The 27,862-nt window shown below is 50.4% G+C and overlaps 2 protein-coding genes across 2 annotated transcripts in view; one reads left to right on the top strand and one right to left on the bottom strand.

Moving 5' to 3' along the window:
* The window catches only part of LOC309848891 (uncharacterized protein), a gene marked incomplete at its 3' end in the record, with an annotated part of 339,926 nt that extends 320,709 nt beyond the window's left edge, over window positions 1-19,217 (bottom strand). The window contains exons 1-6 of the mRNA XM_082700932.1: window positions 19,080-19,217; window positions 18,582-18,632; window positions 18,109-18,166; window positions 17,603-17,710; window positions 15,806-15,999; window positions 15,161-15,220 (exon numbers count right to left, since the gene is read on the bottom strand). Of these exons, the coding sequence (XP_082557058.1) occupies window positions 15,161-15,220; window positions 15,806-15,999; window positions 17,603-17,710; window positions 18,109-18,166; window positions 18,582-18,632; window positions 19,080-19,123 (515 nt within the window). The 5' untranslated portion in view covers window positions 19,124-19,217. The remainder of the gene's footprint in view (window positions 1-15,160; window positions 15,221-15,805; window positions 16,000-17,602; window positions 17,711-18,108; window positions 18,167-18,581; window positions 18,633-19,079) is intronic.
* The window catches only part of LOC309848526 (ral guanine nucleotide dissociation stimulator-like), a 438,233-nt gene that overhangs the window by 403,763 nt on the left and 6,608 nt on the right, over window positions 1-27,862 (top strand). The window lies entirely within an intron of this gene.

Below are 27,862 nucleotides of genomic sequence, written 5' to 3'. Positions count from 1 at the left end.
CAAGTCGTACATCTCTGGTCTGTGCACTTTTGTTTATCAATGTTATGTTTACTGTTTACATTTTTTAAAGGTTAGAAAAACATTATCCTCAATTGTTAATGCCCTTTCTAACTCGAAATATGTTTAAGAGGTTGGATCAGGGGTGGGGGTATGGTCTGGCTGAAAGTCCTAGGTTCACTGACACCGACGGCTGATGGGCTCCCCGGGTTGAGCCGGTGGCTGGCACCTTCCTCGCTCACTGCCCTGAGACGCAACCCCGCTAGGGGAGGGGCACGCTCTCCGGTCAATGGCAAAAGCAAAAAGGTTTGGCATTTTTCTGTCGGGCCATGGAGCAGAGAAACAAAATGCAAACAGGGACCCAGAAGCCCTTTCCCACATGTCCTCCTCCATGATCTGCTCTTTAAAGTTTTGGAAAACATCCACTGTCAGGAAAATGAGTAAGGAGGTCCCTGCACATGTACCGCCTGTCTGTTCATGCACCCAGGTACCACCAAGATGCACGTTGTCCCAGAACTCCCTCTAGTCTTTGGGACCATTTTCCTGTACACCACTGAGCTGAATCACCATGCTTAGGATGCTTTAAAATCAGAGAAGGACAGAGTGTCAGAGCTGCATGGTTCCTCGGAGAGCACCTCTCTCCAAGTTCTCAATGGTTTGAGAAACCATCCTGAACCTCGCTATTCATCTCAAGCAGTGATGAGCTGCAGCCGGGTCCTACTTGCGCCAACCCTCCACTCTGCATTCGGGAATACCCCACCAACAGCCTGCAGTGGGAGTATTTCCCCTTGGGCAGCAGCAGACACTCCCCTTGAGGGCTGCTCCTAGCCATGCCCCCCGCCAGGGTCTGGGTGTCAGCATCCCACTGACAAGTCGAGCTCCATGTGTGAGTCAGAAATTAATTACCCTTGGCGGCACACCGCTGGGGTGACTCTCAGAACAAGGTTGTGAGGTAACATCTTGGTTTGCTTTTAAATCAAGGTGTGGCTCAGCACACTGTGCGCACGGAGGGGTGTTCTTGGCCCGCTCGAAGGTCGTGTTCTCCCCAGTGTCCCTTTCAGCTAAGTAACAGAAGACGTGCTGGCTCAGAAGGGGAGGCTAATTTGCAGGATGTCACAAGAGACTGTTTGTTCACATGTGCTGGCACAGGCTGCAGACTCCCCAGAGCCCCAGGCCAGGGAGGGGAGCGTTGCTGTGGGGAGACAGCAAGGCAGACTCCCCAGCACAACCCAGCATCCCTGGAGCCCTTGTGGGGGTTGCTTATTGACCTTTGTCAGGAGGCCAAGCCGGTGACCCTCTACCAGGAGGAAATCCCTTTATGCTTTGGGCCACGAAGCGCTTTGGCTCATGGGATTCTTACACGGGACCTGTCAAGCAGGTGCCCTTACCGGGCAAGGAAACGGAGGCTGAGTGTAGGAGACAGCTGCCGCGGGTCACGTCCGGCTCCAGAGTCCCTTTTACCAGCTCTACCCCGTGTCCAGCCCAGCTGCCGCTTCTGCTCCTGTTCCCTCCTCAGTAGCAGCAATGCTTACACCATGGGAGCAAGCCCAGTGCAGGGAAAGGAGGGGGGTAGCCAGCTCTATGGGGGGCGGACAGGGATGTGAATGACCAGAATGGTGGCTGTCCCTCTGAAAGCCCAACAATGCTTCCAGGACTGCAGCAGGCAACATAAGGGCTCTGACTGGAGGATAAAAACCCCATAAAGGAAAGAAGTGCACTTGGCTCCCTTCCCCTATTCTTTTCTTTTTTTTAATCATCTTAATTGGGATCACCCTTCCCCTAGGCCTCAGCACCCCATTTCTTATCTGTCAGTCCGTGTGGTGGGCGCAGTGAGGACGTGGGGACAATATCAGTTCAGGATCGGGAGACAGGATCCTGGTCCTGACTCTGTCCAGCTCTGGGAAGTCACTCACCTCTAAACTCAAGGTTGGTCTCCACCTCCTACTCGGATGCCTCAGTGATCCACAACTCCCCACTCCTTCCTATCCTGCCCGCCCTCCCTCCCTGGGGAGCAGAACTTCCAGCCCAAGGTTCCCTTACTATTAGCCAAGATCCACTAATACAGGCAACTCCAGCCCACAAAGTGCAGAGGGACCCCACTGCAGGGACCATCCGTACAACACAATGCTCTGTAGCATCGAGCTATTCTCTTGTCCCTAAAATAGTCCCTGGTAACAGTGCTTGGAGCTGACTGCCAGAAGGGCCGCACAACAACAAACTTAGTCTTATACATGCTTTTCTCAGTCAATGCTACCCTCCTTCTAGAAAGAATGGGAGTTGGGAGGAGAAGCCTTTGCCTTTACCTTTGTGGATATGACCTTAAGCACAAATGGCGCTCCAACACTCTTTCCTCAAATATTCCCCACCAGAAACCCTTCTGCAAGCCCCAAATGCTACCCAAAGATCATAGACCATGAGGCTCGGTCCCTGACAACGTCTGCTCAGTCCCAGTGGCACCAGCCACTACCTCAGAGTTGGAAGGGTCCTCAGAGGCCACCTGGTCCAGGTTGCCCATAGTGGAGGACTGCTCCCTACATCCAGCTGGTCTCCACACGAAACTTTCCAGACATCCGGCTACACACCTGGAATTGTGAGGCATTCCCCTCACCCTGAGTCCCAGTCCGCCTCCCTGGGATTGCCGACAGGAACACCAGCTCAGCCCTCCAGAGAGACATAGACTATGTCTGCTCTCATCCAGATCACAGCCTTGCAAATTTATGAAGACAGAGGGTGTGTCCCTGGGTTATTCCAGGGTAAACATCTACGGTTTCCTCAATCATACCTCAGGTGACAAGGCTCTCAGAGCTCCCTGCTGGACACGGTCCAGATCCCATAAGAGCTAGATGCCATGTGCCTAGAACAAGGGACCACGGGCCCCTCCCTCCCTTTCTGTAGACTCTGCTCCAGCGGGGTTCATATAGCTGAAAACTGCACAAGCAGCGAGTGATGCGTGAATTCACGTGAGATGTGTGGCTGTCTAGAATTTCCAACTTGACCCCTACCTTGTCTTTACTCAGTTAATTATTGGAACTGAAATGAGGCCATTTACCTTTTAAAAGCTTATCCTTTCCCTATCAGCTTATCGGGATCTTTTTCTTGTCCCGATACTCGGTCATCTAACCTCTGAGGTCCCCCACATAGCTTTGTGCCGTTTTGACATAATAAGTCACATGGGGTTACCCCAAAAACGTTACCCCTCAGGATGTTAGTCTCTTCTCAGTGGACCCTGAAGCCCTGAAAAGTAGTTAATGTCACATCGTAACAGGGTAATGACATTTATTCCATATCTCAGAAAACTTTGGTTTTTTAAGATCACATTTGTCATGGAGATTGGGCTTGGGAGCCACATCATCCCCAGCTCAGACAGGTGGGGAGCCAGGGTGGGGGTAGTTCTTACTAAAGTGTTTGTCCTGAACCTAATGTTCATTATGTGGGATGTCCATAATCATTTCTCACTAATTTTTCCAGAATCTTCTACTGGAGTTCTAGGTGCAATGTTTTATGCCACTCACTCTCTAGTGTATCATGGGTGAATGAAATAGTGATTGTGAACAGATGCATACGTCACGCCACCAGCAGACACAATTGTGCCTTCCACGGTGGAATTCCTGAGGGAGGAGAGGCTGAGAAGTCTCTGATGCGTCTTTCTTAGCATTACTTAAACTCTTTGCATCTTTCTCTTTCTTAGTTTTCTTTTAACCACCAGTGCCTTGACTAACCGATTTTTGGAATTTCTCCCAATGCTGACACCTTATAAAGATGCGGTCTGTGCCCATTCCCCTCCTCCCCTACCCCCAGAAGCAGGCAGTTTGAATTTGGTGGGGAAGGAGTCAAAACTAAATGTCCTGAGCTGAAGTGTCCCTCCAGGCCCTTCCCAGCTGTACAAGACCGGGCACGGAGGTAAGAGCAGGGCTGGGAAGTGGCAGCTAATGGGGGAAGGAGGGAGACACCCTCTCCGGAGACTGCTTCTCCCTCCGGGTGTCTTCAACAGGGAGGGGCTGCCTGGCCAGTGGGGGAGGTCCGCTGGGCAAGATACTTCGCTGAATTCTACATCCATGAAACGGGAAAGACAATACTCGCTTTGCAGGGTTTGTTTGCTCTGGGCTGGTAGGCCAGACCCCACTTTTTTCCCTCCCCGCTTCCAGCTTAGTCTCCATAAGGGACACGCAAGCAGGTCGCCCGAATGTGTTTCTTCCTTGTCAAACGAGGAGATCTCTGGCAGTACTCAGTACCGGGTGCTAGCTGATTTACCTGAATTCTGTTTTCATCAGAGTAACATGCACACCGAGGTACAGTTCATCATTCGCTAAATAGTCCAGTGTTTATTTCAGAGAAACACCTTCTACACTGTGTGCATGAGAAAAGTTTGCATTGTATGAATTATTTTCCCATTAGAAACTCAGACTCTTGCTCACATGGCTTTCCAACCCATAGTGTACTGAAGTATCCTGTTTGTTCCATTAACTATTCACAGAGTTAACTGGGAAACCGTTGTTATTAATTTCAATGGAAAGCTAAAATGCAGTTCATTTTCTAAAATTGCAGGCCCGCAATCTAAAGAGCCAGCAAAAGCTTTTAATCTGAGGCATTTTTAGAGGAGTATGATCAGAATTACACTGAACATCTTTTGAATGTACATAATTATGAAAACCTCAATAACAGTGACATTCAAAGAGCCCTATAGCATAGATGCTCAACTCTGCGCAGTGAGCAAGCCGGGTTCGTGTCTTAGTTACTCTCAGAGAAATGCCCATGGGGAAGGTCGACAGTGTTTGCACACCTTGCTTTTCCAGTTTACTCAGGCTATGGGAGCTCTCTGCACCACATGGGTGGGGATATGGTGCATATCCCTTCCAGGTTATAAGATGTTTGCCCCACCGGAGTCTGCATGGGGCAGGGGACTGCAAACACCGGGCACAAGTGAGAGGGCGCTCCCTCCCGCCGCCAGAGGGCCTGAGAAGGCAACACAGTGAACCTTGGCTCCCGGGATAGCATTTGGCATGCACCGAGCTCCCCGCCCCCCCCCCCCCCCCTGGCCCCAGATTCTGATGCGCGGCTGCTCCAGTTGGCAGAAAAAGCTCACAGGTTCCTCCGCTTGCTGCCTTCCTCCAGACTACTCAGAAGTCACAAGCTTTGGGTCAGGGCTGTCATCGCGTGGGTCGAAATCCCACAAAGATGAAGCCCCGCACCTCTTCCTCCTCCTCCTCTGCCCTGGAAAGGAGAGGGACAGTGAGAGAGGGAAGGGGAATGACCCCGAACAGCCACCATGAGCCAACTCAGCCCCCTCCCCCGCAGGCAGCTTAAACATCATCACCACCATAACAGGCGCCAGAAGTCTGGGAGAGCAGGCGCAGGAGAGATGTCCCTTTCATTCCAAACTAAAGTCTGTTTTACAAACACACCCGCCAGCCCACGCTGTTTAGCTCACTAAGGGAAGCGCAGAGAAGAGGGAGGCACATGAGCCTGTTTCAGGTCTGCAGGGACATCTTCATGGAGCGATGGTTAAAGTGTTGCAGAAACAGGGATGAGGGACATGGGCCATCAGGAAAGGTCACGGGAGGCAGCGAGAACTTGAACTTGCTCTGGCAGAGAAGAGGTACAGGGTGCAGGGCTTCAGGGAAGGGCAGGAGCAAAGGGAGGAATGAGGACAAGTCCGGGGGTGGGGCAGGCGGGTGGGGTGAAGGCTCAGAGGCAGGTGCGGACAGTGGGTGGCGGTTCCTGTAAGATGTAAGACAGACTGAGGAATCTAGGTTCTATTCAGTCAGCCACGAGAAACTGGAAGTGGTTCCAGAGGGCGACATGGTCAGATGTCTGATCTGGGATGTCCACCCTGAGCCTTTGTTGTCACCACTGCTGGCTGGGTGAGAGGGGACAGTTTAACCACCGTGCTGCCGGAGAATTAGCGAAGCAAGCATGCATGGCCAACCGGTGCTGTGGCTCCCCCAACGGTCCCGGGGTGGGGGGCACCTTGTCATTCTCTTTGAATGGTGGGGAGAATCCTAGAGCTCTGTTCACTTTCTCCTTAAAAATAAAAACCTTAAACATTAACAAATCATTAAAATGCTGGCACACTGCATGTCAAAGTCACATGTCAGGTGGTAGATGAGAAAAGCCATTACAAAAAGGTGATCCTCAAAGAAGGGTGTCAGGGGGAACCCTCACATCTCCATTCTTAATACGTTGTGACTTAACGCAGTGTGTGTGTGCGTGTGTGTGTCTGGTGAAGGGGACTAAAGGATTTTATTATTTAATGTTAAGTACATGGAACCTGCAAAAAAGTGATAGATGGCTTTCGAAAGATCGCTACAAAGAAACTACAGATGGACAAGGTTAGAACTGAACGCACAAGTAGACACAAAGGGGCCGCTGAGACCTCTGCTTTGCCCAGAAGAGCCCTCGTCAACCACCCGGCAAGGAAAGCAGGGAGGGCCTCAGAACACCAGTGTTTATTTTATTTTATTTTTTATTTTTTTAAGATTTTCATTTATTTATTTGAGAGAGAGACAGTGAGGAGAGCATGGGCGAGGAGAAGGTCAGAGGGAGAAGCAGACTCCCCATGGAGCTGGGAGCCCAATGTGGGACTCGAACCTGGGACTCTGGGATCATGACCTGGGCCGAAGGCAGTCATCCAACAACTGAGCCACCCAGGTGTCCTACCAGTGTTTATTTTAAAAAAAGCCAAGGAGTCTGTCATTTGCAGAAAAAGGTGCTTTAAAAGTAAGTGGAAGCACAATTCTTTGCTTACTTTCTCTTTCTTTCTTTCTTTCCTTCTTTCTTTTTTCTTTCTCTTTCTTCTTTCTTTCTTTGTTTACTTTTCCCTGAGAGAAAACATATGGGATAGCATTTTGCAAATGAGCTGCTTGGAAATATCTTTCCATTATGGCATTGTTGTTGTCGAAAAGGTTCGATTTGTAGTTGCAGCGTGTAGGTACTCTCCTGCGTGCACCCTTCAGGTTGAAACAGACTTTTCTAATTACAAGGCAATCTCCCGCACAGTGTTTTGAAACCATTTGTCCAACAAGTAAAATTGCAAGAGCTTTTAATCAGCATGAAAGATAGACAGACGTCAGAGGAGATGGAATTTCTTGTAGCTAAACCAAAACAACAAACTATAATTGGTGGACGGACGCGGAGGTGACACAGGGACGTGTGACAACCAAGTACCAGCACAAACGAGATTCTAGAACCACTTCTAGATACTGTATCACCAAATACAAAAATGGGGTTTGTACAAAAATTGATGTTTAGCCAATCAAATTGCTTTGACTGAAACCTATTAATAAATACTTTGGCTCCGTCGGTGGGGCCTGTGCCTCTCCATCTGGGGGTTGTGAGTTTGAGCCCCTCGCTGGGCATAGAGAGGACTTTAAAAAAGTTAAATTAAAAAATAAATAGATTAGAGAGAAAAAATTAATACTTAAACTAAAACCATGTCGATATTTATTTAATCTTTTTCTTCTATTTTCACATTTTCTCTTATAATCAATCTCTATATTAGTTGAATCATATGTGTAATTTATAGATTCGTGTATAGGTTTTGAGGGGTGAGTGCTCCTAATTCTTTATTGAGGGGTACACAATCTTAAGAGTTGGAAGACACCTGCCTTGATGCGGAAGCGTGGTTTGTGTCCCTTCTGATCTCTGCCCTGGTAGGCCCGCCCGATCCCCCAGGGCACGGCCACTCCTGCCCACCGCCCCCCTTCACTCCTTGTGTTCTTGGTGGGGAGGATCCTGGGTGCCAGCCCGGGGTCAGAGGGGAGGGCTCTCAGCTGGGGAGGCTCGTGGAAATCTTAGAATGCAGAGGGCTTTCCTGGGCACAAAGATGGGCCGGGAAGAGGCGTGAAGCTGAGTGGGACACACAGGGCAGCGAGGCATGAGTCTGTGGGACCAGCCCTGCCTTCAGCCCATCAGAGAAAGATGGGCGGGGCCGGGGGGAGCAGGTTCAGGAAGGGCAGGAAGGCCGAGGCTGCAGGTGGGGCCCAAACCACGAGCTGCTCTCAGGGGGCTCGTCGCCCACGGAGGCTGAGCCCTGATCTCTACCGTCCCCGGGTCAGGGAACTTAGAGGCCTGAGAAACAGCAAAGTCCTGGTGCCTGGCCTCAAATTACCCAGAGAACTTTCACCCAGGTGAGAAGGTGTAGTAGGATAAAAACAAACAAACAAACAAGCAAATAAACATGAAAAGAGAACAAAGCTCAGGGGGAACTAATGTGGGCCTTCCATGGGGGTATGTTGGGGGGGTTCTGAGGAGCCCGAGATCTGGGGCAGGGCCGCTGGGGGAGGTGTAAGCGGAGCACTGGGGTAAAGTGAGCGGCCCCACAGGGCTGGTGTGGGGGGATCAGATATGACAGAGAAGAGAGAAGGATGGAAATGAAGGAACCAGAGGCTGCCCCGTTCCCCTGGGGGGGGAGTACGCAGTCAGACCTTTGAAATTCAGCCACGACCCCTTGCAAACCTGGCCAAAATGCAGCAGAAAAGAGCTGTGGGAAGGAGATCCAGGAAAGGACGAAGGCGTGGTGCAAAGCAGTGTCGTTTTCAGGCCGGGGAAGCAAAACCAAACAGCAGAGTGCAGGGGCCAAAGTGAAGGAAACGAGGCACGGACACAAAACGGAGACAGGACAGGCTGGGGCCGCAGGCAGGAAACCGGGGCTGAGGATTCTCTCGTGATCTTGGGGTTTTGTTTGTCCATTTGTCTTCTTCTTGGGGTTTTACTTACACTGAGCTTTGTCAGTCCCTCCGGGCTCCCCACTGCCCACCATGTGTCCACAAACCACCGTGGGCAAGGTTTTGACCAAGGCAGGCCCTGAGGCTGTGACCACATGGAGTTTACACACACATGGGCTAAGGAGAGGGTCGGCCGGCTTCTGGCAGAATAGCCACGAAACTTGAGGGGGATAGACTTGTGCCTGCTCCTCGCCCCCGAAGGCCCCAGGCCCCGTGTCATCTGACCACAGGAGGGGAGGTCCAGCAGGTCGCACTTTTGGAGAATGGGCATTTTTGTCAATGACAGTGATGTTTCTAGGAAGCCCTTTTCCACATGTACTTTTTTTTTTTTTTTTAAGATTTTTAAAATTTATTTGATAGAGGGAGATCACAAGTAGGCAGAGAGGCAGGCAGAGAGAGAGAGGAGGAACAGGCTCCCTGCTGAGTAGAGAGCCCAATGTGGGACTTGATACCAGGACCCTGAGATCATGACCAGAGCCGAAGGCAGCAGCCTAACCCACTGAGCCACCCAGGTGTCCCCCACATGTACTTCTTGACAGCAGGAAATCCCATCTATGAGATGATGTGAAAAGAATCATGCCTGGAGCACAGTTCTCACTGTCAAGCAGCTGGGATGGATCGGACCTTCCTTCCAGCGGCTGGAGCCATCAGGGAATGGGCTGAGGCAACTCAGGGTCTGGCCCGCCAGGCAGCAGGTTCAGTCTTCTCCTTGCTGCCCGGCCACGTCAGATGTTGGATGGTGACAAGGGAATTGGCTCATTCTTGGTCCTCACAAGCGACCCAAACAGGTAAAAATCTCTAGGTGCACAATTCTGCAACCAGCTGTGCCATCGATCACCCCATCCAACCCTGTAATTGGGAGCAGGAATTCAGTACAAGTGATGGGAGTGCCAAGAAACCCAGTAGGAACAGTGGAGGTGAGCATAAGTAGGAGCAGCTGGAGGTAAGACCCTTCCCAGGAGATGGGTGGGGTGGTGTGGGGAGGTGGTGGGACCAGAGCCCAGGCTGCACCCCTGGAAAGCTGGTTGTCAAACTCTTGCTAGAGTCACCTCTGGTCTAGTCTGTGCCAGGAGCCCCACGGCCCACCCAAGGCCCACCAGGGGCTTAACCCAGGCAGCGATGTTAGACTGACACAGAGAGTCTGTGCTATGTGGCGCTGACTCCTGGCCTTGCCGGGCATGCTTCTCAGGTTCCCAGGTCCTGTGACGTGGACCGACTGAGGGATGTGTTTACAGCCAGTCACCTCTCCAGGAATGTTCTCTCAACAGGAAGATGATTTCAGCTGGGAAAAAACGTCCGTGTTGTCGGGCAGTCTGTTTCGCTGGAAACAAAATTCCACATCCAACCCCTGGCCTGGAGACCTCCCTGAACTCAAGGGGCAGTGGTGCCACCTCTGACTGGGGCTTGGCCTGGGTCTGTTGTCTGACGACGCTGTGACTTGGCACTGAGGACTCTCCCAGTCTCACCAGCCTGCGTCTGGGCAGGAGGAGGCTTCTCCCTGGGTACAAAGGCTCATGGAACCTCAGAGTTGAGAAGTCCCTTCTGAAGCATCTGGACGCAACCTTCTTGTGAGGTCGGGCCCACAAGCCTGGCAAGCCCTGGGTTCAAATCCTGCCTATGACTCAATGGCGAGCATGGAGAGGGGCAGGTTCTTAAAGCCTTGGTTTCCTTTGGAGTCAAACAGAGACAGCATTTCGCCCTTCTTCATGGGCTTGTTAGGGGGATTGACTGTCATGATTCATGCTCTCAAAAGATACTCAGTAATCCTCAGCTTGACCTGCTCAGAGTAGCCCCCTGGGAGCACGCTGCCGTCGTGGGCTCTGGGCCTCTACCCTACTGTGTCCCTTCAGCCTGGCAATCCAGACTCCTCTGACCCAGTCGTCCTTCCAGAAAGCCTTCCTGCCCGCCAGTATGGGATCCCACTACACTGGTGCTTACCCATCAGACCCAGGCCAGCCCTGGGGCACGACGTCCCCCAGAGCTAGTGTCCTGGACATGGACAGTCCTCCGTGTGGAGACTGGCAAGCTGGAGCCCGCTGTGCTGCCACCTGTTTTTAGAACAAATATTGGGGTGCCTTGTGATGGGGCTCTTTCTCCCCAAAGCAGGGAAATGAGCTGCCCCCAGTTCCATCACGCCTGTCCCACTTTTCCCCCACTGTGGAACCATTGGTACATAGCGTCTTAGGACTCCTTGACTGCCAGGGCCCCAGAGCCTTTTCGTGGCTGGGGTTGAAAATGTTTGATGGAGGTCAGTTTGGTTTTTGATGGACCTGTTGGTGGGATGAAGCCTGGGCACTCCCTGCAAGCCAACACGAAGCCTGAACCCCTGACCAGTAAGGCAGTGCACAGCCCACGGCAGCCCCTCCCCTAGCGCTCAGAGCTCCCCTTTCTCACTGAGTCCCACTCGCTGGTGTTTCTCTCTCTTCCTGCAGGGAGAGCCCCAAATGTCCTCTCTCTGAGGATCTATCTTGTGTGCCTGGTTAGCTCCATCTTCTGGCGGGCAAGACAGGAGTTACTGACGACGACCTCTATTAGAGCGTCAGATCAAGGGGACTCCCCCTTACCCGACTTTGTGGGAGAGGAGGGGTGTCAGCAGGAAGCCCGGCCCCCTCTCTCACACAAGTTTAACTTGAGGGATACCAAGGTTAGGGTTGGCAGGGTCAGGGGGTCACAGCCAGAAGATCCTGAGGGTGTGGATGAGCTCTGTCCAGTGCCAAAGGCCCTGGTTGAGGCTCTGTCCATCCTGCAGCTTCCATGAGCAGCCGACGTGCATTGTAAAGGCCTCTCTTGCTCACACAGATCATGTGACTCTTGCTGTTGCCACTAAAACTCCATCTGCATGAACACTTGTCTGTCACCCACTGACCGGCACTGTCCTTGGAGGTTCGTCCCTGAGAGGATGGGGTTCAGCCAGGAAGGACAGGGAGCAAGCCGAGAGGAGTGGCCTGGCCTGTGCACCTCTGCTGGCCTGGAGCAGGGTCTGGTTGCGCCAGTGAGAGTCTGGGTGATTGAGCCCGCGGGGGGTTGGAGAGGCTGGAGCGTGTCACCAGACAGGGCATGGGTGAGGTGTGTTCCAGGACACGGGGCAGGGGAGCATCTGGGAGAGGACATATGAGGGCGCTGTGGGCAGCCTCCCCAATGCTCTATGGTCACTCCCAGGGCCCCGACGTCATCACTGCTGGCTTGTCCTCCTCATGATTTCAGGTCTCATCTATAGAGTCCTGGATCCCTCCAAAGCAATGCTTCTTCCTAATGAAGACAGCATAAAGGAGCCAGCAGCCAGTCCCCTAAAAATGTGGGTAAAGCGTGTTCCAGTGTTGGTGTTTACAGGAATCATTCCTAAAGAAACAGACATTTATGGCACAGACGTGCTTATTGCTTACATTATGAGAGTCAAAGAACTGGAAATGAATTAGTTGTTCAACAAAGGGGTTTCCTGAATGCTGTCACTGAGAATGCCCAAGGGGACAGAGGGACAGTGTCTGTCCACTGAGGGGACATAAGGAAGAACAAGAGCACAGCCCCGGAACCTTCCCTGCCCCACTCTGTCACGTACATGTGCGCACATGTGCACACACGCGCGCGCACACACACACACACACACACACACACACTACATTTAAAGGGTAAGGCAGAGAAGAAGGATGCCGTGTATTATAGGGGATTATTCATTGGTAGAAGGAACATGCCTTCTTTTTTTCATCTTTAAATCATTATTTACTAAATAAACATAGTCTGGATAAAGCCTAAAGAACTCTTTTATGACCTAACTTGTTAGCAAGAGGAGAATATTTAGATATAATTCTAATACTTGATAACATGCCCATTAGAATAGTTGAAACGTAGACTATCCAGAAAAATGAAAGCATGTAAAGGTGTCTCATGGACCCAGACATTTCTCTCATGGTTTCTGCTTTTCAAGGCATGCTTCTAAATGGGAAACCTAGCTCAGAATGAAAATAGTTCATTTGGGGGCTTCCCGTGATCTTTGTTCTTTCAGGAATATTCCTATGTAATAAAATGTTATTTGTATAACAAAGTTTGAAGAGGGGAATCACTCTTATGTTCTGCAGACACACAGAGAAGGCCATATGGTAGGATTCCAGCAGAGGAAAATCCAAGTCGAGGTGAAGTGGCCGAGACAGAGAGCAGAGCAGCGGTTACAGGGACTGGGTGAGGGACAGAGCAGTGAGCGATGAGGAGCGCCGGTGTCTCTGCGACGGAAACGTCATAGAACGACATGGTTGTGCAACACCCTGAATGGACCTAATGAGACCTCCATATCCCACTGCAAAGAATGCGAGTAAAATGTTATGTAAACTCAAATTCTATCTTTAATTAAATCTAGTATGTAATTATATACATACACACAAAAGAGAAGAAATACAAAAAAAGCAATGAGGGGGATGGGAAAGACATGCTTTCTGGTTGTAGCAAGCACAAGGTGCTCATCTGGAGCGAAGCCTGCTTGCTCCACGGAGGAGGCAGGTGGCAGCAGCTCGGCTGCTTGCTCCACCGAGGCAGAGGGCGGCAGCTCGGGGGCCGAGCCTGCTTGCTCCACGGAGGCAGGGGGCGGCAGCTCTGGGACCGAGCCTGCTTGCTCCACGGAGGCAGGGGGCGGCAGCTCTGGGGCCGAGACTGCTTGCTCCACGGAGGCAGGGGGCGGCAGCTCGGGGGCCGAGCCTGCTTGCTCCACGGAGGCAGGGGGCGGCAGCTCGGCTGCTTGCTCCACGGAAGCAGGGGGTGGCAGCTCGGGGGCCGAGCCTGCTTGCTCCACGGAGGCAGGTGGGGGCAGCTCGTGGGCAGGACCCTGCTGGTCATCCAGGAGAGTCAAAAGGCCTGGTGGCTCTTCCGTGGCAGAGAAGTGAACGAGGGCCCTGACGACCATCTGCCCTGGCCCCAACGGGTCAGGGGGGGTCACTGGTCTTCCTATCCCATAGTGAGCAGCCGCAGCAGGGATGGCGGGGACCAGCTCAGGCCCCAGAGGTGCAGCGGGTGCTGGAGTGGCTGCTGGAACAACTTCCCAAGACTCATCCTGATCTGGCTCTGGGGCCGGTGATGTAGCTCCAAGAAGAGAAAGCATCATCAGCTTGATTGACTTCCCTCTCGCCTTTCCCTTTCCCCACCACTCAGCGTGGCCTGCGTTCAAGACCCAGCCCTTGGAAGGTGTCCCCAGCGGAAGCCCATGGGGACAGGGATCTGAGAGGACTCACTCCTCTCAGCCCAACTACAATCTATGGAGGCTTCCTCAGGGTGACCCACCCTGCCTCCTCCTCAGGCCCACATCAGTCAACCCCAGTCCTCCTCACCCCCAGCCTCTGGCTCTGTGGTCTCAGCGCGCTGCCTTTCTGGCAGCAGAAGCTGGGCACGGCGCTGCAGGTCCGAGCCAGGCGCATTGACCTGCAGGTAGGCCAGTACAGCATGCAAGTTGGGAAACTCTGGAGGCTGCACAAAATCCCCTGGATACCTTTCCACCCACATATCCAGGATGGCATAGATGGCCCTGGGGACAGACATGGAGGCAGAGAAGTCAGAGGACAGGGTAGGGTATGCATCCAAACCAATATCCCAGGGACACCCTGTGGGAACCTGGGCTCCTGGGCTTCCAGCTTCTGTCCGAGACCAGTCGGACTCCTTGTCCACCTGCGACCTGGCAGTCCTGCCTGAGACAGGCCTGCTCCCAGACGGTGGGCTGGCTAAAAGCCTCTGGGAGTCGGAGTCCTTGATCAATGGGGGGAGCCTTTCTGGACTTCTTAGGGGAGCTGGACACACTCCTCAGTCTGTCTCCTTGCCCACGAGTCACTTCAATTCAACTGCATGTGCCCAGGGAGGGGTGGTGCCTGGCCTCTTAATTACCCTCACTGCACTTGCCTCTGCTCCGTGAAGATCCAACCGAGGAGGGAACAAAGGGACTCTGTCTCTAGCCAGGCCTTCCCAGGACCCTCCCCATACCTCCACCGTTAGCTCCTCTGCCCAGTCACTAGGTGCCATGAGAGTGGGTCTGTTTCCAATGACACTCACCTCCCACAGGGTGTGGGATGTCTGCTGCTCCCTTGGCTCTACTGGGTCACCCTCTCCCTGAGCCCCCTCTGAGCACCCAGCGTGCAGGTGCCAACACTGCTATGCGATGGTTCCTAAATCCTGCGTTCTGGGTCCCAGAATTGGGGCAGAGAGAGGGCTGGGAGGGGGCAGGGATGGAGCATGACCCTCTCAGGGGTGGAAGCTGTCCTCCATGCCCCTCTGCTCTCCCACAGTGCTCACACACCTACCCCAGTTCCCCAGGGCACCTTCCCAGTTTCCAGTAGAAGCTCTCAGACCTTTACCCTAAAGCAGGAATCACAGAGGTGTGCGTGAAGGTCCAGCAGCCCCTCGAACTCACAGGACCCTCACTGCCCTGCTGGAGAGGGAAGGCCCTCCTGGAGCAGCCAAAGTTTACTCACATGTTGCACTGCTCCTGGGGTCCGCCGACCTCATCATAGCTGGAAGAAACACATCCGAATCTAGAGGAGGCCAGGGGGCATCGCATGAGATGTCTGCGGAAGTTGGCTCTCACCATCTGACCCTTGACTAGCCTGCAGCCCTGAGGTGCTCTCTGTTCTGTTCCAGGATCCCATTCAGCTCCGAGACAATCGCCTCCACCTACTGGGGCTTCCTGAATGCTTGCTGAATGAAAGGGCCCCAACCAGCCCATCACCGACATCTGAGTTGCCCTGGCCCCTGCTCACCCTCAGGGATGCCTGCTCTGGATCCACCCACACACAGACCCCAGAAGGAATCTCAGATCTCCCTTTCAGTGGCAGAGGAGCCCAGCTCAAGATCACAGTGAGAGTCAGGAATGAGGCAGAGGTTTCATCATGAGGGGCACGGGAATGTTCAAAGAGCATGCCCACAGGCCCAACAGCAGACTTTTCCACTGGCGCAGGCTACCAAGTGTTCTTTCCCTACAAGACCCCACTGAGTCCCTATAATACCTCTGCCCCAGTTAGGAGCAAGGGAAGCTTGGGGAATTTGGGGTCCTGCCAAGTCTCACAACCAGGCATTGGCCAAATACCACGGAGCAGTTAGGGGCAGGGGAGGGTGCTCACCTTGCAAAGAGGAAGCCCAGCACCTCCTGGGTGGAAGCAAAGCTGCGGTATACTTCCAGAAACGTGTGAACATAGTTTAGATCTTGTTTTAGGACGGCAGTCACCAGGTAATCTATGCTGGCCCCCAATGAACTGGCACGAGTGTTCCATACTATCGAGGTCTTATTCCTCTTCCTCGTTGAGCCATTTTCCCCCTGAGGTGAATCAGAGGAGACATGAGTCAGTGCTGTGGCCACCAGGAGGGTTGGGGCTTGGAGGGCAGAATGAGCCCCCAGATCTCAGGGACTTCGGCAAGAGGTGGGACAAGAGAGCCCAGAGTCCGAAAAAGAATCGGGTGACTCAGTGTCTCATTGGGTTCAGCCTAAGGCTCTTGGTTTTGCTTCAGGTCATGCTCTCCGTGTCCTGAGGCTGCGTTCCTCGTAGGGCTGTGTCCATAGGGCAGTGTCTGCTTGAGGATTCTGTCTCTCCCTCTGCTTCTCCCCACTCTACCCCGGCCTCCCTCTCAATCCATCCATCCATCAATCAATCAATTAAGAACTCTTTAAGGAAGGGATATCTGGGTGGCTCAGTGGGTTAAAGCCTCTGCCTTTGGCTTAGGTCATGATCTCAGGGTCCTGGGATCGAGCCCCGCATCGGGCTCTCTACTCGGTGGGGAGCCTACTTCCCCTCTCTGTCTCAGCCTGCCTCTCTGCCTACTTGTGATCTCTGTCTGTCAAATAAAGAAATAAAATTTAAAAAAAAGAAGAAGAAAGAAAGAAAAATAAAGGAAAAGAGAAAATGTTCTTGGTATCCATACAAAGAATTGAAAAAAATGATGTCTGAACTTGCTAGTATCTCAGGTCCTTTTGTGAGCGGACTATTAGTAGCACGTCCCTGCATGAGTGGCATGGATCCTGTGATTTCTGATGACATAGCCCCATTGTTTTTATTTTTTCGAAAGATTTTTTATTTATTTTTTGGACAGAGAGAGAGAGAGGTCACAAGTAGGCAGAGAGGCAGCCAGACAGAGAGGGGGAAGCAGGCTCACCGCTGAGCAGAGACCCCCCCCCCAACGTGGGCCTCGATCCCAGGATCGTGAGACCATGACCTGAGCTGCAGACAGAGGCTGAACCCCCTGAGCCACCCTGGCACCCAACATATCTCATTCTTGAGATGAGAACACAGACGTTTTAGGTGAGAGGGCTTAGGATAGGAGGGCACGGAGGCTGTAGGATGCAGCACTGTTCATTAGCCACAGAAGGGGATTATATCCAGTCCTGCCCCTGGAAAGGGCTAGATGCCGGTGATAAATGACTGGCCTTCTGGACTGCCGTGCAGGGCAGTGAGGCCCCTGTTCCTCACCCTAGGGGCCCCAAAGATGTGTTCCATCAAAACAAAGCCCAAAGCAAGAGACAAAGTACCATGGGCCCCATGTCCCTTTGGATCAGAATCTCCCAACTCATTCTTGCAAATGATTATTTGCAAGATTTGTATAACCTGAGGAAAGACTGTTGGGCCAATGGAGACACCTGGGAGCACGAGTTAGGAAAATGCCTAGGCCAGGGCAAAAGGAGTCTAGATCAACGGGATGAGACCTGGTCTAAAGTCTCTTTAATGATACTCCTATAAGTATGTGGACAATGGCTGTGCTTCTGTCCAAGGCGTGGGCCGGACCATGAGGGCCACTTTGGGGAAGAGATGGGATGCAGATTCACGGGAGTACAGGACTCTAGGAGGCCAGGCTGGCTTCTAGGAAGTGGGGCCCTTGGTGCTGCATGGGCGCCCCAGGGGTCGAGTCTCCCCAGCACCTGCACTCACCCTGAGCCAGCGCCAGACTCTGTTGGCCCTGTGCGGCTTCTTGTTCTTCGGAGAAGGAGAGCAGCGGATGTCGACATTCAGCTCCTGCACCATGTCCTCTGGAGCGTTCTGTAAAGACAGTGCCCGGCAGGCAGGCAGGAGACCTTAGAGCCCTGTCTGGAGGCCTTTGCTGGTCTTCAGACCCAGGGCGCTCCATTCGAGACACACCACAGCCCAGGTGGCAGAGCCCTCCCCCAAGGAGAGAAACGTGGCCCAGCTTCAGGGCCTTGGATGTGCTCTGGCACAGCTAAGAGGCACCTCAGGAATCCCCTGTGCACCCAGCCCACCCTGACATTGGTGTGAACAAGAAGGGATCACCAGGGTATCCACTGTGCTCACCCTCCTCCAACCCATGGGCGGGAACCCCCACATATCCCTCCTCCCCTCAAACTCCAGAGGAAGGGATGGGGCTTCCCTAGGACGGTTCAGAGGGGTGGGCATCGCCTAGTCTCCTCAGTAGTAAGTACCTTATGGCGTCTCCCTCGAAATATCCTGAGGCATCGCGGGGGTGGTTTCAGCCAACTTCTACAACATGGGAACAAGCCATTTTCCTGGGGGCTCTGGTACCCAGAGCCCCGGGATGTACGTAGACAGGACGAAAACATCTTTCTGTGTCAGATGTTTCTGTCCAAATAGCCCTGATACCGGACTAGAGTGTGGGTCCTGGTTGCAGGGGTTATAAGTTGTGGGCCTTTGTGATCCAGGCAGTGACATCACTGCCTGTGATCCCCTACCGGGGCCCACTCCTGGTTGGACCCCTACATGAACAGTGCTCCGGTCTGCCATCTCCTCATCCCCCTTCTGCATGCAAGGCCACATTTTATCTGTACACAGTGACCCCAACACACCCCTCGGAACAGGCCCCCAGGGAAGGTCTGGGAGAAGCTAGTTCCCCAGCTTGCAAACACACCCGGTTTCAGACACAAGTCTCTATACTTACCTGGTTTGGACCTTAGATAAGCCATTGTGCCTGACAGGGATGGTCCCTTCTCTGCAAAATATGGATGATTCCAGCATGTCTTTCTATCAGATGTCCACAGGCATAGGTTGGATAATAGCTATGACGTTAGAGGAGTGCTGTCACAGGTAGGAAATGCCTCCCACCCAATTTCCTCCCTCCTATCAACTTCTTGGAATCTGCTTCTAATCAGATCCCACCCCACAGTCCCTCCTGGGGTGTGTGTTTGTGTGCACCAGCACACAAGCTCCTGTGTGCACACATGTGTTCATCGGTGCTCATATTCTGGAACCCAGAAGACAACAGCCCCACCTACAAAGGGCTGGGTAGTAGCTTCTCAAGAACTTAGGCTTGGAATTTTCAGTGAAATCCCTTAGTCAGGGACTGACCTTGGCCCTTGGCCCTTGGCCCTTGGCCCTTGGGTGGGAACAAGTTATGCAGATGATAGGGGTATGGATACATCTGAGGGGAGGCACCTACCTGAAGGAGCCTACTGCAAAGTTTCCATCGACAGCCAGGTGCATGATTGAAACACTTAGGTGTCTACCCCTGTCTGGGACATTCCTGGCTTAAAAGTGTTCAAGGGGTGAAGTGGGGTGATATCCCAGGTGTGACAGCATGATCTCAAGATCCCGGGGGTCTGCAGAAGACCAGGTGGGGCCCGAATGCTTCAGAGTTCCCAGACAGGGGGTATAGCTCAGTGGTAGAGCATTTGACTGCAGAGTTCCCAGACATCAGTTAGGGAAAATGGCTGAAAACCATGAAGCTACAACCTGGCTTTCTACTCTGTAAAGCCCTGTACTCCGAATCACAGCATAGTTGGGTGATCACTTTCCTGGGAGAGGTCCAGAAGAAGCAGGAGCTTGGTGAGACCTCTGACACCTCGCAGGTCTGGTGTTGGTCTGTGTCACTGGAATCCATAGAACCTGGAGTGGGTGGTTCCCACCTCCTGGGTGGCTCTGCTGGTTAAGCAACTGCCTTCAGCTCAGGTCATGATCCCAGATTCCTGGGATCTAATCCCACATAGGGCTTCAGCTCCATGGGGAGTCTGCTTCTCCCTCTGACCTTCTCTGCTCTCATGCACTCTCTCAAACAAATAAAATCTTTAAAAATAAAACAAAACAAAACAATTGGAATTGGAACTCAGTCACGTGCCTGAGATAAAAATGCCTCATCCGTGGCAGGGTGAACCCAGAGTTCTGACAGAATTCGAGGAGATAAGACCGGTGGAATGTTTTTTTCTGTGTGGGCTCACTGAAGAGCTGGGTGTGAATTTTCAGCTCTGGGCTAGGGAGCAGGGTGCGGTGACAGTCACCTCAGCCATTGGTGCTGCAAGCCTTCAGGGAGTAAAACAGCGGCACTTGCTGGAACCCAGGGCCCGTCTCTGCTGCTTGGGCCAGCTGCAGTTGCACCAGGGGAAGTCCACCTGAGGATCAGGGCAAGAGCCCCTCCCCTAGAAGGCCATCACGAACAGCTCACCTCTCTCAAGTTCACTGATCAGAGAGGGCTGCAAAGCTGCAGAGCTCAGGGAAATCACTAGGTAGCATTCTTTGTATTTTTATTTTGTAGCCTTTTGTTTATTTTTTTCAGGTTTTTCTTACTTTCATCTCCTTTTAAAGAATTCTTATTAGAAAGAGAGTGTGTTGGGGGGTGTGGTTGGGCAGAGGCAGAGAATCTTCAAGCAGACCCCCTGCTGAGCACAGAGTCCAACTCAGGGCAGGATCCCAGGACTCAAAAGATCAAGACCTGAGCTGAAACTCAACAACTGAGCCACCCAGGCTCCCCTCCAAGAGTAGCCTTAAGTGAGAAGAAATTAAAATTAGATCAATCCTTAATATGCATGAATTTTTAAAAAGAGTAGGAGAAGGAAGAGAAAGAAGAAAGCCAAGAGCAGCGAGACAGTAGTCAAGGAATAATATGAATTTTACTAAAGTGTGGCATGAGACAAAACTAGAAAGAAAGAAAGAAAGAAAGAAAGAAAGAAAGAAAGAAAGAAAGAAAGAACGAACTTTATTAGTAGTATCTCTTTGGTATGACCAAATGTGCTTTGTTTTTATAATACATACTGGCTTTATGTAGGAAGAGTACCTCATTAGACTCCCCATTCATTAGGCCCTAGATTTTAACTTCTGAATTTCATATCCTGTAAGAAATTTAAGTGGCCCTTTGCCAAATTTTACTATTCTGCTTACCTCTCTGGGTATACACTTTCTTATAGTTTCCTCTTGTACCTTCTCACTAACTTGTCAGTTACCTGGTGCTTTCAGAACTTGATTTCTACTTTGTTATTTTAATTCCTCTTTTTTTTTTTTTAAAGGCAGAGTCATTTCCAACCTATTATATTATCATAAGTGGAACTTATATATAGATTTTGGAAAATAAATCAGTATAGAATAGCTGTTAAAAATACAGACTCTATAATCAGAGAAAGACAATTCTCATATGATCTCTCTGATATGAGAAATTTGAGAGGCAGGGCAGGGGTCGTGGGATTAGGGAAGGAAAAAATGAAAAAAAAAAGTGGTGGGGACGGGAGGGAAACAAACCATAAGAGACTCTTAATCTCACAAAACATACTAAGGGTTGCTGGGGGTGGGGAGGTAGGGAGAGGGTGGTTGGGTTATGGACATTGGAGAGGGTATGTGCTATGGTGAGTGCTGTGAAGTGTGTAAGCCTGATGATTCACAGACCTGTACCCCTGAGGCAACTAATACATTATATGTTAATAAAAATAATTCTTAAAAAAAGAATACAGACTCTCGAGTCAGACTGTCTGGCTTTACATCGTGGATCTAGGCTTTAACTCTCTGTGATATTGGGCAAGATACTTAACTGCATTGTATTCCACTTTCTTCATCTTTAAACTGAGGAAAGGAACAGTATTTTCCTCATAACACAGGTGATGCATTTGGTACACTTTCCGTCTCCTGATAATCCCTTAGTAAGTGTTAGTTACTGTTATTACCTCTCCATGAAAATTGGTAAAAGAAAAAAAAGGAGACATGATAAGAGAAAAGAGTGGGGGAGGATAGCCTGGTATGTGAGGGCAAACTGCAGATGAGCAGGAAATAGGGAAAGTGACAAAAAATGCGGGAGAAACAGTATACAAAGAAGCTTTATTGAGGTAGTCTTGATGGATGTTATTTAGTATAATTCACCCTATTCTACCTTCTCAAGAGATCTTCAGTAAGGAGCTATATTAGTTTTCAATGTTTTGTTTGGTTTTAAAGCAGGATTTGGGTTTCTTTTGGATGAGATACTCTACCAACACTGGTGTCTAGGTGGCTTGATCTTATTCTTATTTCACATATACCTACAGGAGTAAGTAATTTCACCACGAAGACTGCTGAGATTAATAAGCATTTGCTTTGGCAATCTGTCTGGAGCAGAGCAGGCATTCAAAACATGAAACAAAACAAAACAAAACCAAAAAACAGACAAACCAAAACAAACCAACACCAAGACAAGTTGAATAAATATTAAAATAAAATAAATATAAATAAGTAAGTAAATAATCCAAATGAGATGCTGGCAAATTTTTAATTAGAGAAGAAAACTTAGGTGGTAAGACTTTGTCGCACATGTTCTTGGTGGAAACAAGGGCACCACCTGTGAAGTAAGTATTCCTGAAAGAGACAGAGAGAGCAAGGACGGAAGAGAGGCAGGGAGGGAGGGAGGGAGGGAGGGAGGAAAGAGAGAAAGAGAGAGATGAGGGAAGGAAGGAATAAAAAGGGAGGAAAGAAGGAAGGGGGGAAGGATAGGAAAGGGAAGGGAAGAGAAGGGAAGGGAAAGAGAAAATCAAGCCCAGCCAAGCTTCTAGATCTAACTACTAGTGTAGAGGAAATACTGGACTCTGGAGGAAAAAATGTTAACTGACACCCAGGGTCAACTAAAGGTGGTCACTAGGGCTTTGGGTGTGGAAGATCAGACTTATTTAATGTGACGATGTCTAGGATGTTATTGAGCTAAGGGAAGTGATCAAATTCTCCTCCTCTGGAAGGTCTAGCTCAAACTGCTTCTCTTGTAGAAAATCGTTCCAAACTAATCCAACCCAGAACAATCACTCCCTCTCCCAGGTTCCACCTGTTCCTGCTATCTGTTTCAGCCTGTCTGATCCTAAGTCACCTGCTAGATTATTTAAGAATAGCTTACATTTTCACATCTTCTCCCCCAAAAGCCAGGATAGGGTTTGATGGGGATGCTGAGCCCTGATTCTCCCGATATGTCTGTCTTCACCAGCACATACCCACCCATAATGTAAGTGCTTGGACAGCAGGGGCCAGGGCTAAGCCCCTTTGTGTTCCCAGTGCCCTGCACAGGGTCTGGTCCATAAATGCTTGAAAAATGAACAAGGGTTTTCCTCCTATCCCTACTGTACAGTTCAGAACATAGGGCAAGGCATTCGGGAGCTTCTTGTAGAATGAATCAAAGTTACCTGGAATTGGGACATTGGAGTGATAAAGTCTCTCTTTCTCTGTCTGTCTCCCTCTCTCTCTCTCTATCTGAATCTCTCTCTTTGGCTTACATGCACATGCATTTTCTTTCTCACCATTGGAACCCAGACACCACGCTGGCAAGAATCCCAGGATTAGAGTAAGGAGTAGAGGAAAGCCATGCCCACTATCCCCTGTCCAAATCCCTGACCCATAGAATTTGTGAGCATTATAAATTTTTTTTTATGACATTGCATTCTGGCAAGATAGGTTACATAGTCACACTAAATGGAACATTCTCTTTTTTTTTTTTTTTAAAGATTTTATTTATTTATTTGACAGAGAGAAATCACAAGTAGGTAGAGAGGCAGGCAGAGAGAGAGAGGAGGAAGCAGGCTCCCTGCCGAGCAGAGAGCCCAATGCGGGACTCGATCCCAGGAACCTGAGATCATGACCTGAGCCGAAGGCAGCGGCTTAACCACTGAGCCACCCAGGCGCCCTGGAACATTCTCTTTGCTCCTGATTCTTCTCTACATCTCATCTAAACAAGGAAGTAGTACCTTAGGTAGGATTGTCAAATTAAATGCGATGTCCCATTAAATCTGAATTTCAGAAAAATAATAAGTGATTCTTTTGGCACAAGTATGTCCCCAGTATTTCATGTAACATATCCTTTAAAAATATTTATTGTAGGTGCCTCCTTAGCACAGTAGGCAGTGCATCAGTCTCATAAAACTATTTGTTTATCTGAAGTTCAAATTCAGTTGGCACTCCTTTATCTTTATTTGCTAATTCGAGAAACACTTACCTTGAGTCTCCACCCTGGACCTTTTCTCTACCCACACACACTACTTAGGGGAGTCAACCCAGTACAAGCTTTATCCTGAAAACACTGAAATTTTTATCTCCAGTTCAGAAATCTCTACCAATCTCCACACCAAAACACTGGACTACCTACTTGATAACTCCACTTTTACAGCTGAGAGTCATCTCAGACCCAATCAGAATTGTTGATTTGCAACCCCTACCCGCCCCCCCAAGCTGTTGCTCCTCACCCTTCCCCATCTCGGTGAATGGCACTGACATCGACCCAGTTGCTCAAGCCCCCAAGGAGAGCGTCAGCCTTGATTCTTCCCCATCCCATACTCTGAGTCCAGTCAATCAAGAAGTCCCTTTGGCTCAACCGCCAAAACATATTTCCAGCCCATCGCTGCCTCCTGGTGTCCCCTACAACCCCTCTGGATCAAGGCACACTCTCCTCTCACTTGAACAACTGTACTGGCCACCAAATGGCTTTCCCGCTTCCCCTCTTGCTTCTCTATAACCCTCTCTACTGCATTCTCCCCGCAGTAGCTGGAAGGATCTTTTTAAAGACACATCATGGAACTCGTCTGCTACAAATGCTCCGATGTTTCCTCACTGCACTAAAAATAAAATGCAAATATCCTTCAACATCCTTCATGATCTATTTCCTGTACCATATGTCAAAGGACATCAACCTTTCTGTTCCTCAAACATCCTAAGGTCCCGTAGGTCCTACGGGACCTTAGGATGTTCTGCCTGAAGTACGGCACCCAGGTGGCTCATTCTTACCATTTCCTCCTCAAATCTCACATCACTTCTTCCATTTAGTCCTCCCTTAGCTGGCCCCCCACCCCCACCCTCGTGTCTCCCAAGGCCATCAGCCTGGGGTATTTCCACCTCCAGGCAAAACCCAGTGCATCTGCTTTGGATTTAGTTTGGGCCTGTGCACTGGTTTCTGTCCTCTTGCATTTGATCTTTTTTTTAAAACAGCAGAGAAACAAATTTTGTTATTTTCCTAATTCAATTTAAGAGTTCTGTCCATTCATATATCATTTGACTTGTGGTTTAACAACCCACATTTGTTGTGATGGCTTATATAGGTAGACTTATTTCTACCGTATGATTTTTACTTTTCTATTGATCATGCTTTTTTTTTTTGTCAGAGAGAGTGAGCAGAGGCAGGCAGAGGCAGAGGGAGAAGCAGGCTTCCTGCTCAGCAAGGAGCCCGATGTGGGACTCAATCCCAGGATGCTGGGATTATGACCTGAGCCGAAGGCAGCTGCTTAACCAACTGAGCCACCCAGGCGTCCCTGCTCATGCATTTTTTTAAAAATGATTTTATTTATTTATTTGACAGAGAGAGATCACAAGTAGGCAGATAGGCAGGCAGAAAGGGAGAAGGAAGCTAGCTTCCCGCCGAGCAGAAAGCCCGATGTGGGGCTCGATCCCAGGACCCTGAGACCATGACCTGAGCCGAAGACAGAGGCTCAACCCTCTGAGCCACCCAGGTGTCCCGATCATGCATTTTTAATGTTTCTTTCTTCTCATTTGTTCCCTGTCAAGGAGTTGACATACTTTCTTTATTCTCTTATTTCATCTTTTAGTTTGAAAAAACATATACTTGATTTCTGTGATTTTAGGGTTACCTGTAAAACTCTTGTTTTAAAAAAAGATTTTATTTATTTATTAGAGAGACACAGAATGAGAGAGCAAGAGAGAGAGTATGAGGGGGACAGGTCAGAGGGAGCAGCAGACTCCCTGCCGAGCAGGGAGCCTGATGTGGGACCTGGGACTCCAGGATCATGACTTGAGCCGAAGGCAGTTCCTTAACCAACTGAGACACCCAGCTGCCCCACCTTTAAAACTCTTAAGCCCATGTAGGGACACTTACATAGCTCAGTCTCTTAGGCATCTGCCTTCGGCTCAGGCCATGATACTGGGGACCTGGGATTGAGTCCTGCATCAAGCTGCTTGCTCAGCCCAGAGCCCACTTCTTCCTCTGCCTGCTGCTCCCCCTGCTTGTGCGCTCTCACACTCTTGCTGACAAATAAATAAATAAATAAATAAAATCTTTAAAAAACCCAAACTCTTAAGCACGTGTAACTTATGCCTGAACTGAGTCTATTACCCTCTTAGAGCACAAAATGAGAATCTCAGAATCCTTTAATGCTAAGTACCTTCAGTTGTTCTAACAATGTGCATTATCATGTCATTCCAACTTGTCACAAACATCTCTCAAAATGGCTTTTTCGTGTGTTTTACAGCTAATGGTAATTCAGATTTCCCGACACGTTGGCTAACTACTTACCCACCGGGCTCTTTGTTTCCCATTCACTCCTGCAGGCCTGACTTCCTGTGCTGAAATAATACTTCAGTTGTCCTTCCAGGAGCTGTTGTGGAGGAACCATTTCTCCATCCTTATGTCAAAAAATGTTTCTCTAGCACCTTAAATCCTGGGCATAATCCACAGGTACGAAATTCTTGTGTACAGTCCATTTCTTCATTGCAACCAGAATGGCGAGATGTGTGAGACTTTGTGGATGGAATAAGGTGGTGTCTGGGCCCAGCTTGCTTCCCAGAGCAGAAAGCCGGGACCTAGCTTCCTGGTTTTCAGCCATCCTCCCTAACTGGTGTCTGGGAACTCGGAAGCATTCGGGCCACAGCTGGCCTTCTGGGGACCCCCGGGATCCTGAGATCATGCTCTCACACCTAGGATATCGCCCCGCTTCACCGCTTGAACACTTTTAAGCCAGGAATGTCCCCCACGGGGGAAGACCCCTAAGTCTTTCAATCATGCACCTGGTTGTCCATAGAAACTTTGCAGTAGGCCCCTTCAGGTAGGTGCCTCCCCTCGGCTGTATCCATAGCTGTATCACACTCACAACTGGTTCCCATCCTGGCCCCTCGGGCTCTGAAGCTGCGGCAGGCACCACAGTGGGAGCTAGAGGTAGCTCTTGAGGTGGTTCAGCATCTTCTTCTGAGGTTGGGGCTGTCGGTCCAAGAAGAAAAAGTATCAACCCAATGATTGACTTTTCATGTCCCTCCTAAATCAAGGAAAATTTCCCCACCATTCAATGTTCTCTGAGTCCAGGAAGCAATCCCTCAAGGGTCTCCCCTGATAGCAGGTCATGGGCACAGGGATCTGAGGCTACTCCTTACTCCCGGCACACCAGATGACGGAGGCCAGCTCTGGGCGGCCTCCGCTGGTCCCTGCACAGGTCTATATCAGCCACCCCCTGTCCTCCTCAGATCACCATCTCTCTGGTTCTCCTCCCTCTACCCCTCCCCCTGCTTGTGCTCTTTTCCCTCTAATAAAGAAATAAAATCCTAAAATAATACATAAAAGATTGAGCATCAAAGTGAACCTTGAGGCCTTCAAGACCTGGCCGGAAACACCCTCCTGTGTGTATTTCCTTGTCATCTTTCTTCTTGTGCTGATGGCGTCAGAGGTGCATGTCATCCCAAGGAGGGAGAAGGCCGATGGTGGAGAGACTCTGGGCTCCTGAAGAACACAGAAAGAATTTCAGTCTCCAATCTGAAGATCCACTCAGCACTGTCAAGGGGGGGGACCTCTGTGGTGACAGGCTACCAAAACCTGGGGAGGTACATGGTCATTCAGCGTAATGTAATATAGCTCCGTACAGCATGTTGAAATGACCAAGTTCACTTGAATAGTGATCAGCCTAAAACCTTTAAAGAGGACCAAAGAGGCACCTGGCTTCCTCAGGCACTAGGATCCTTGATCTCAGGGTTATGAGTTCGAGGCCCACATCAGTCACAGTTAACTTAAAAATAAAACAAAAGGCTTACACAGGACTAAAATCAGTGAGGCTCAAACAACAGAGCTGGTCTGTGCTGGGACGGATCCTGTCTCCCGCTCATTCAGCCACTGGGCACTGCGCACTCAGATGGTGCCAGGGCTTATCAGCCCAGCGGTTTCTCCTCGTGAGAGCTCAGGGTCTAGAGCAGAAGATGGACAAACGAGAAACCAAAATGTGAACGGGAAAAGCGATTGCTCCACAGCAA

Source organism: Mustela nivalis, assembly GCF_964662115.1.
Source record: "Mustela nivalis genome assembly, chromosome: 15".
Taxonomy (NCBI): domain Eukaryota; kingdom Metazoa; phylum Chordata; class Mammalia; order Carnivora; family Mustelidae; genus Mustela; species Mustela nivalis.
The sequence above is the reverse complement of the archived record's forward strand: the minus strand, read 5'-3'. Positions and strand labels throughout refer to the sequence as shown.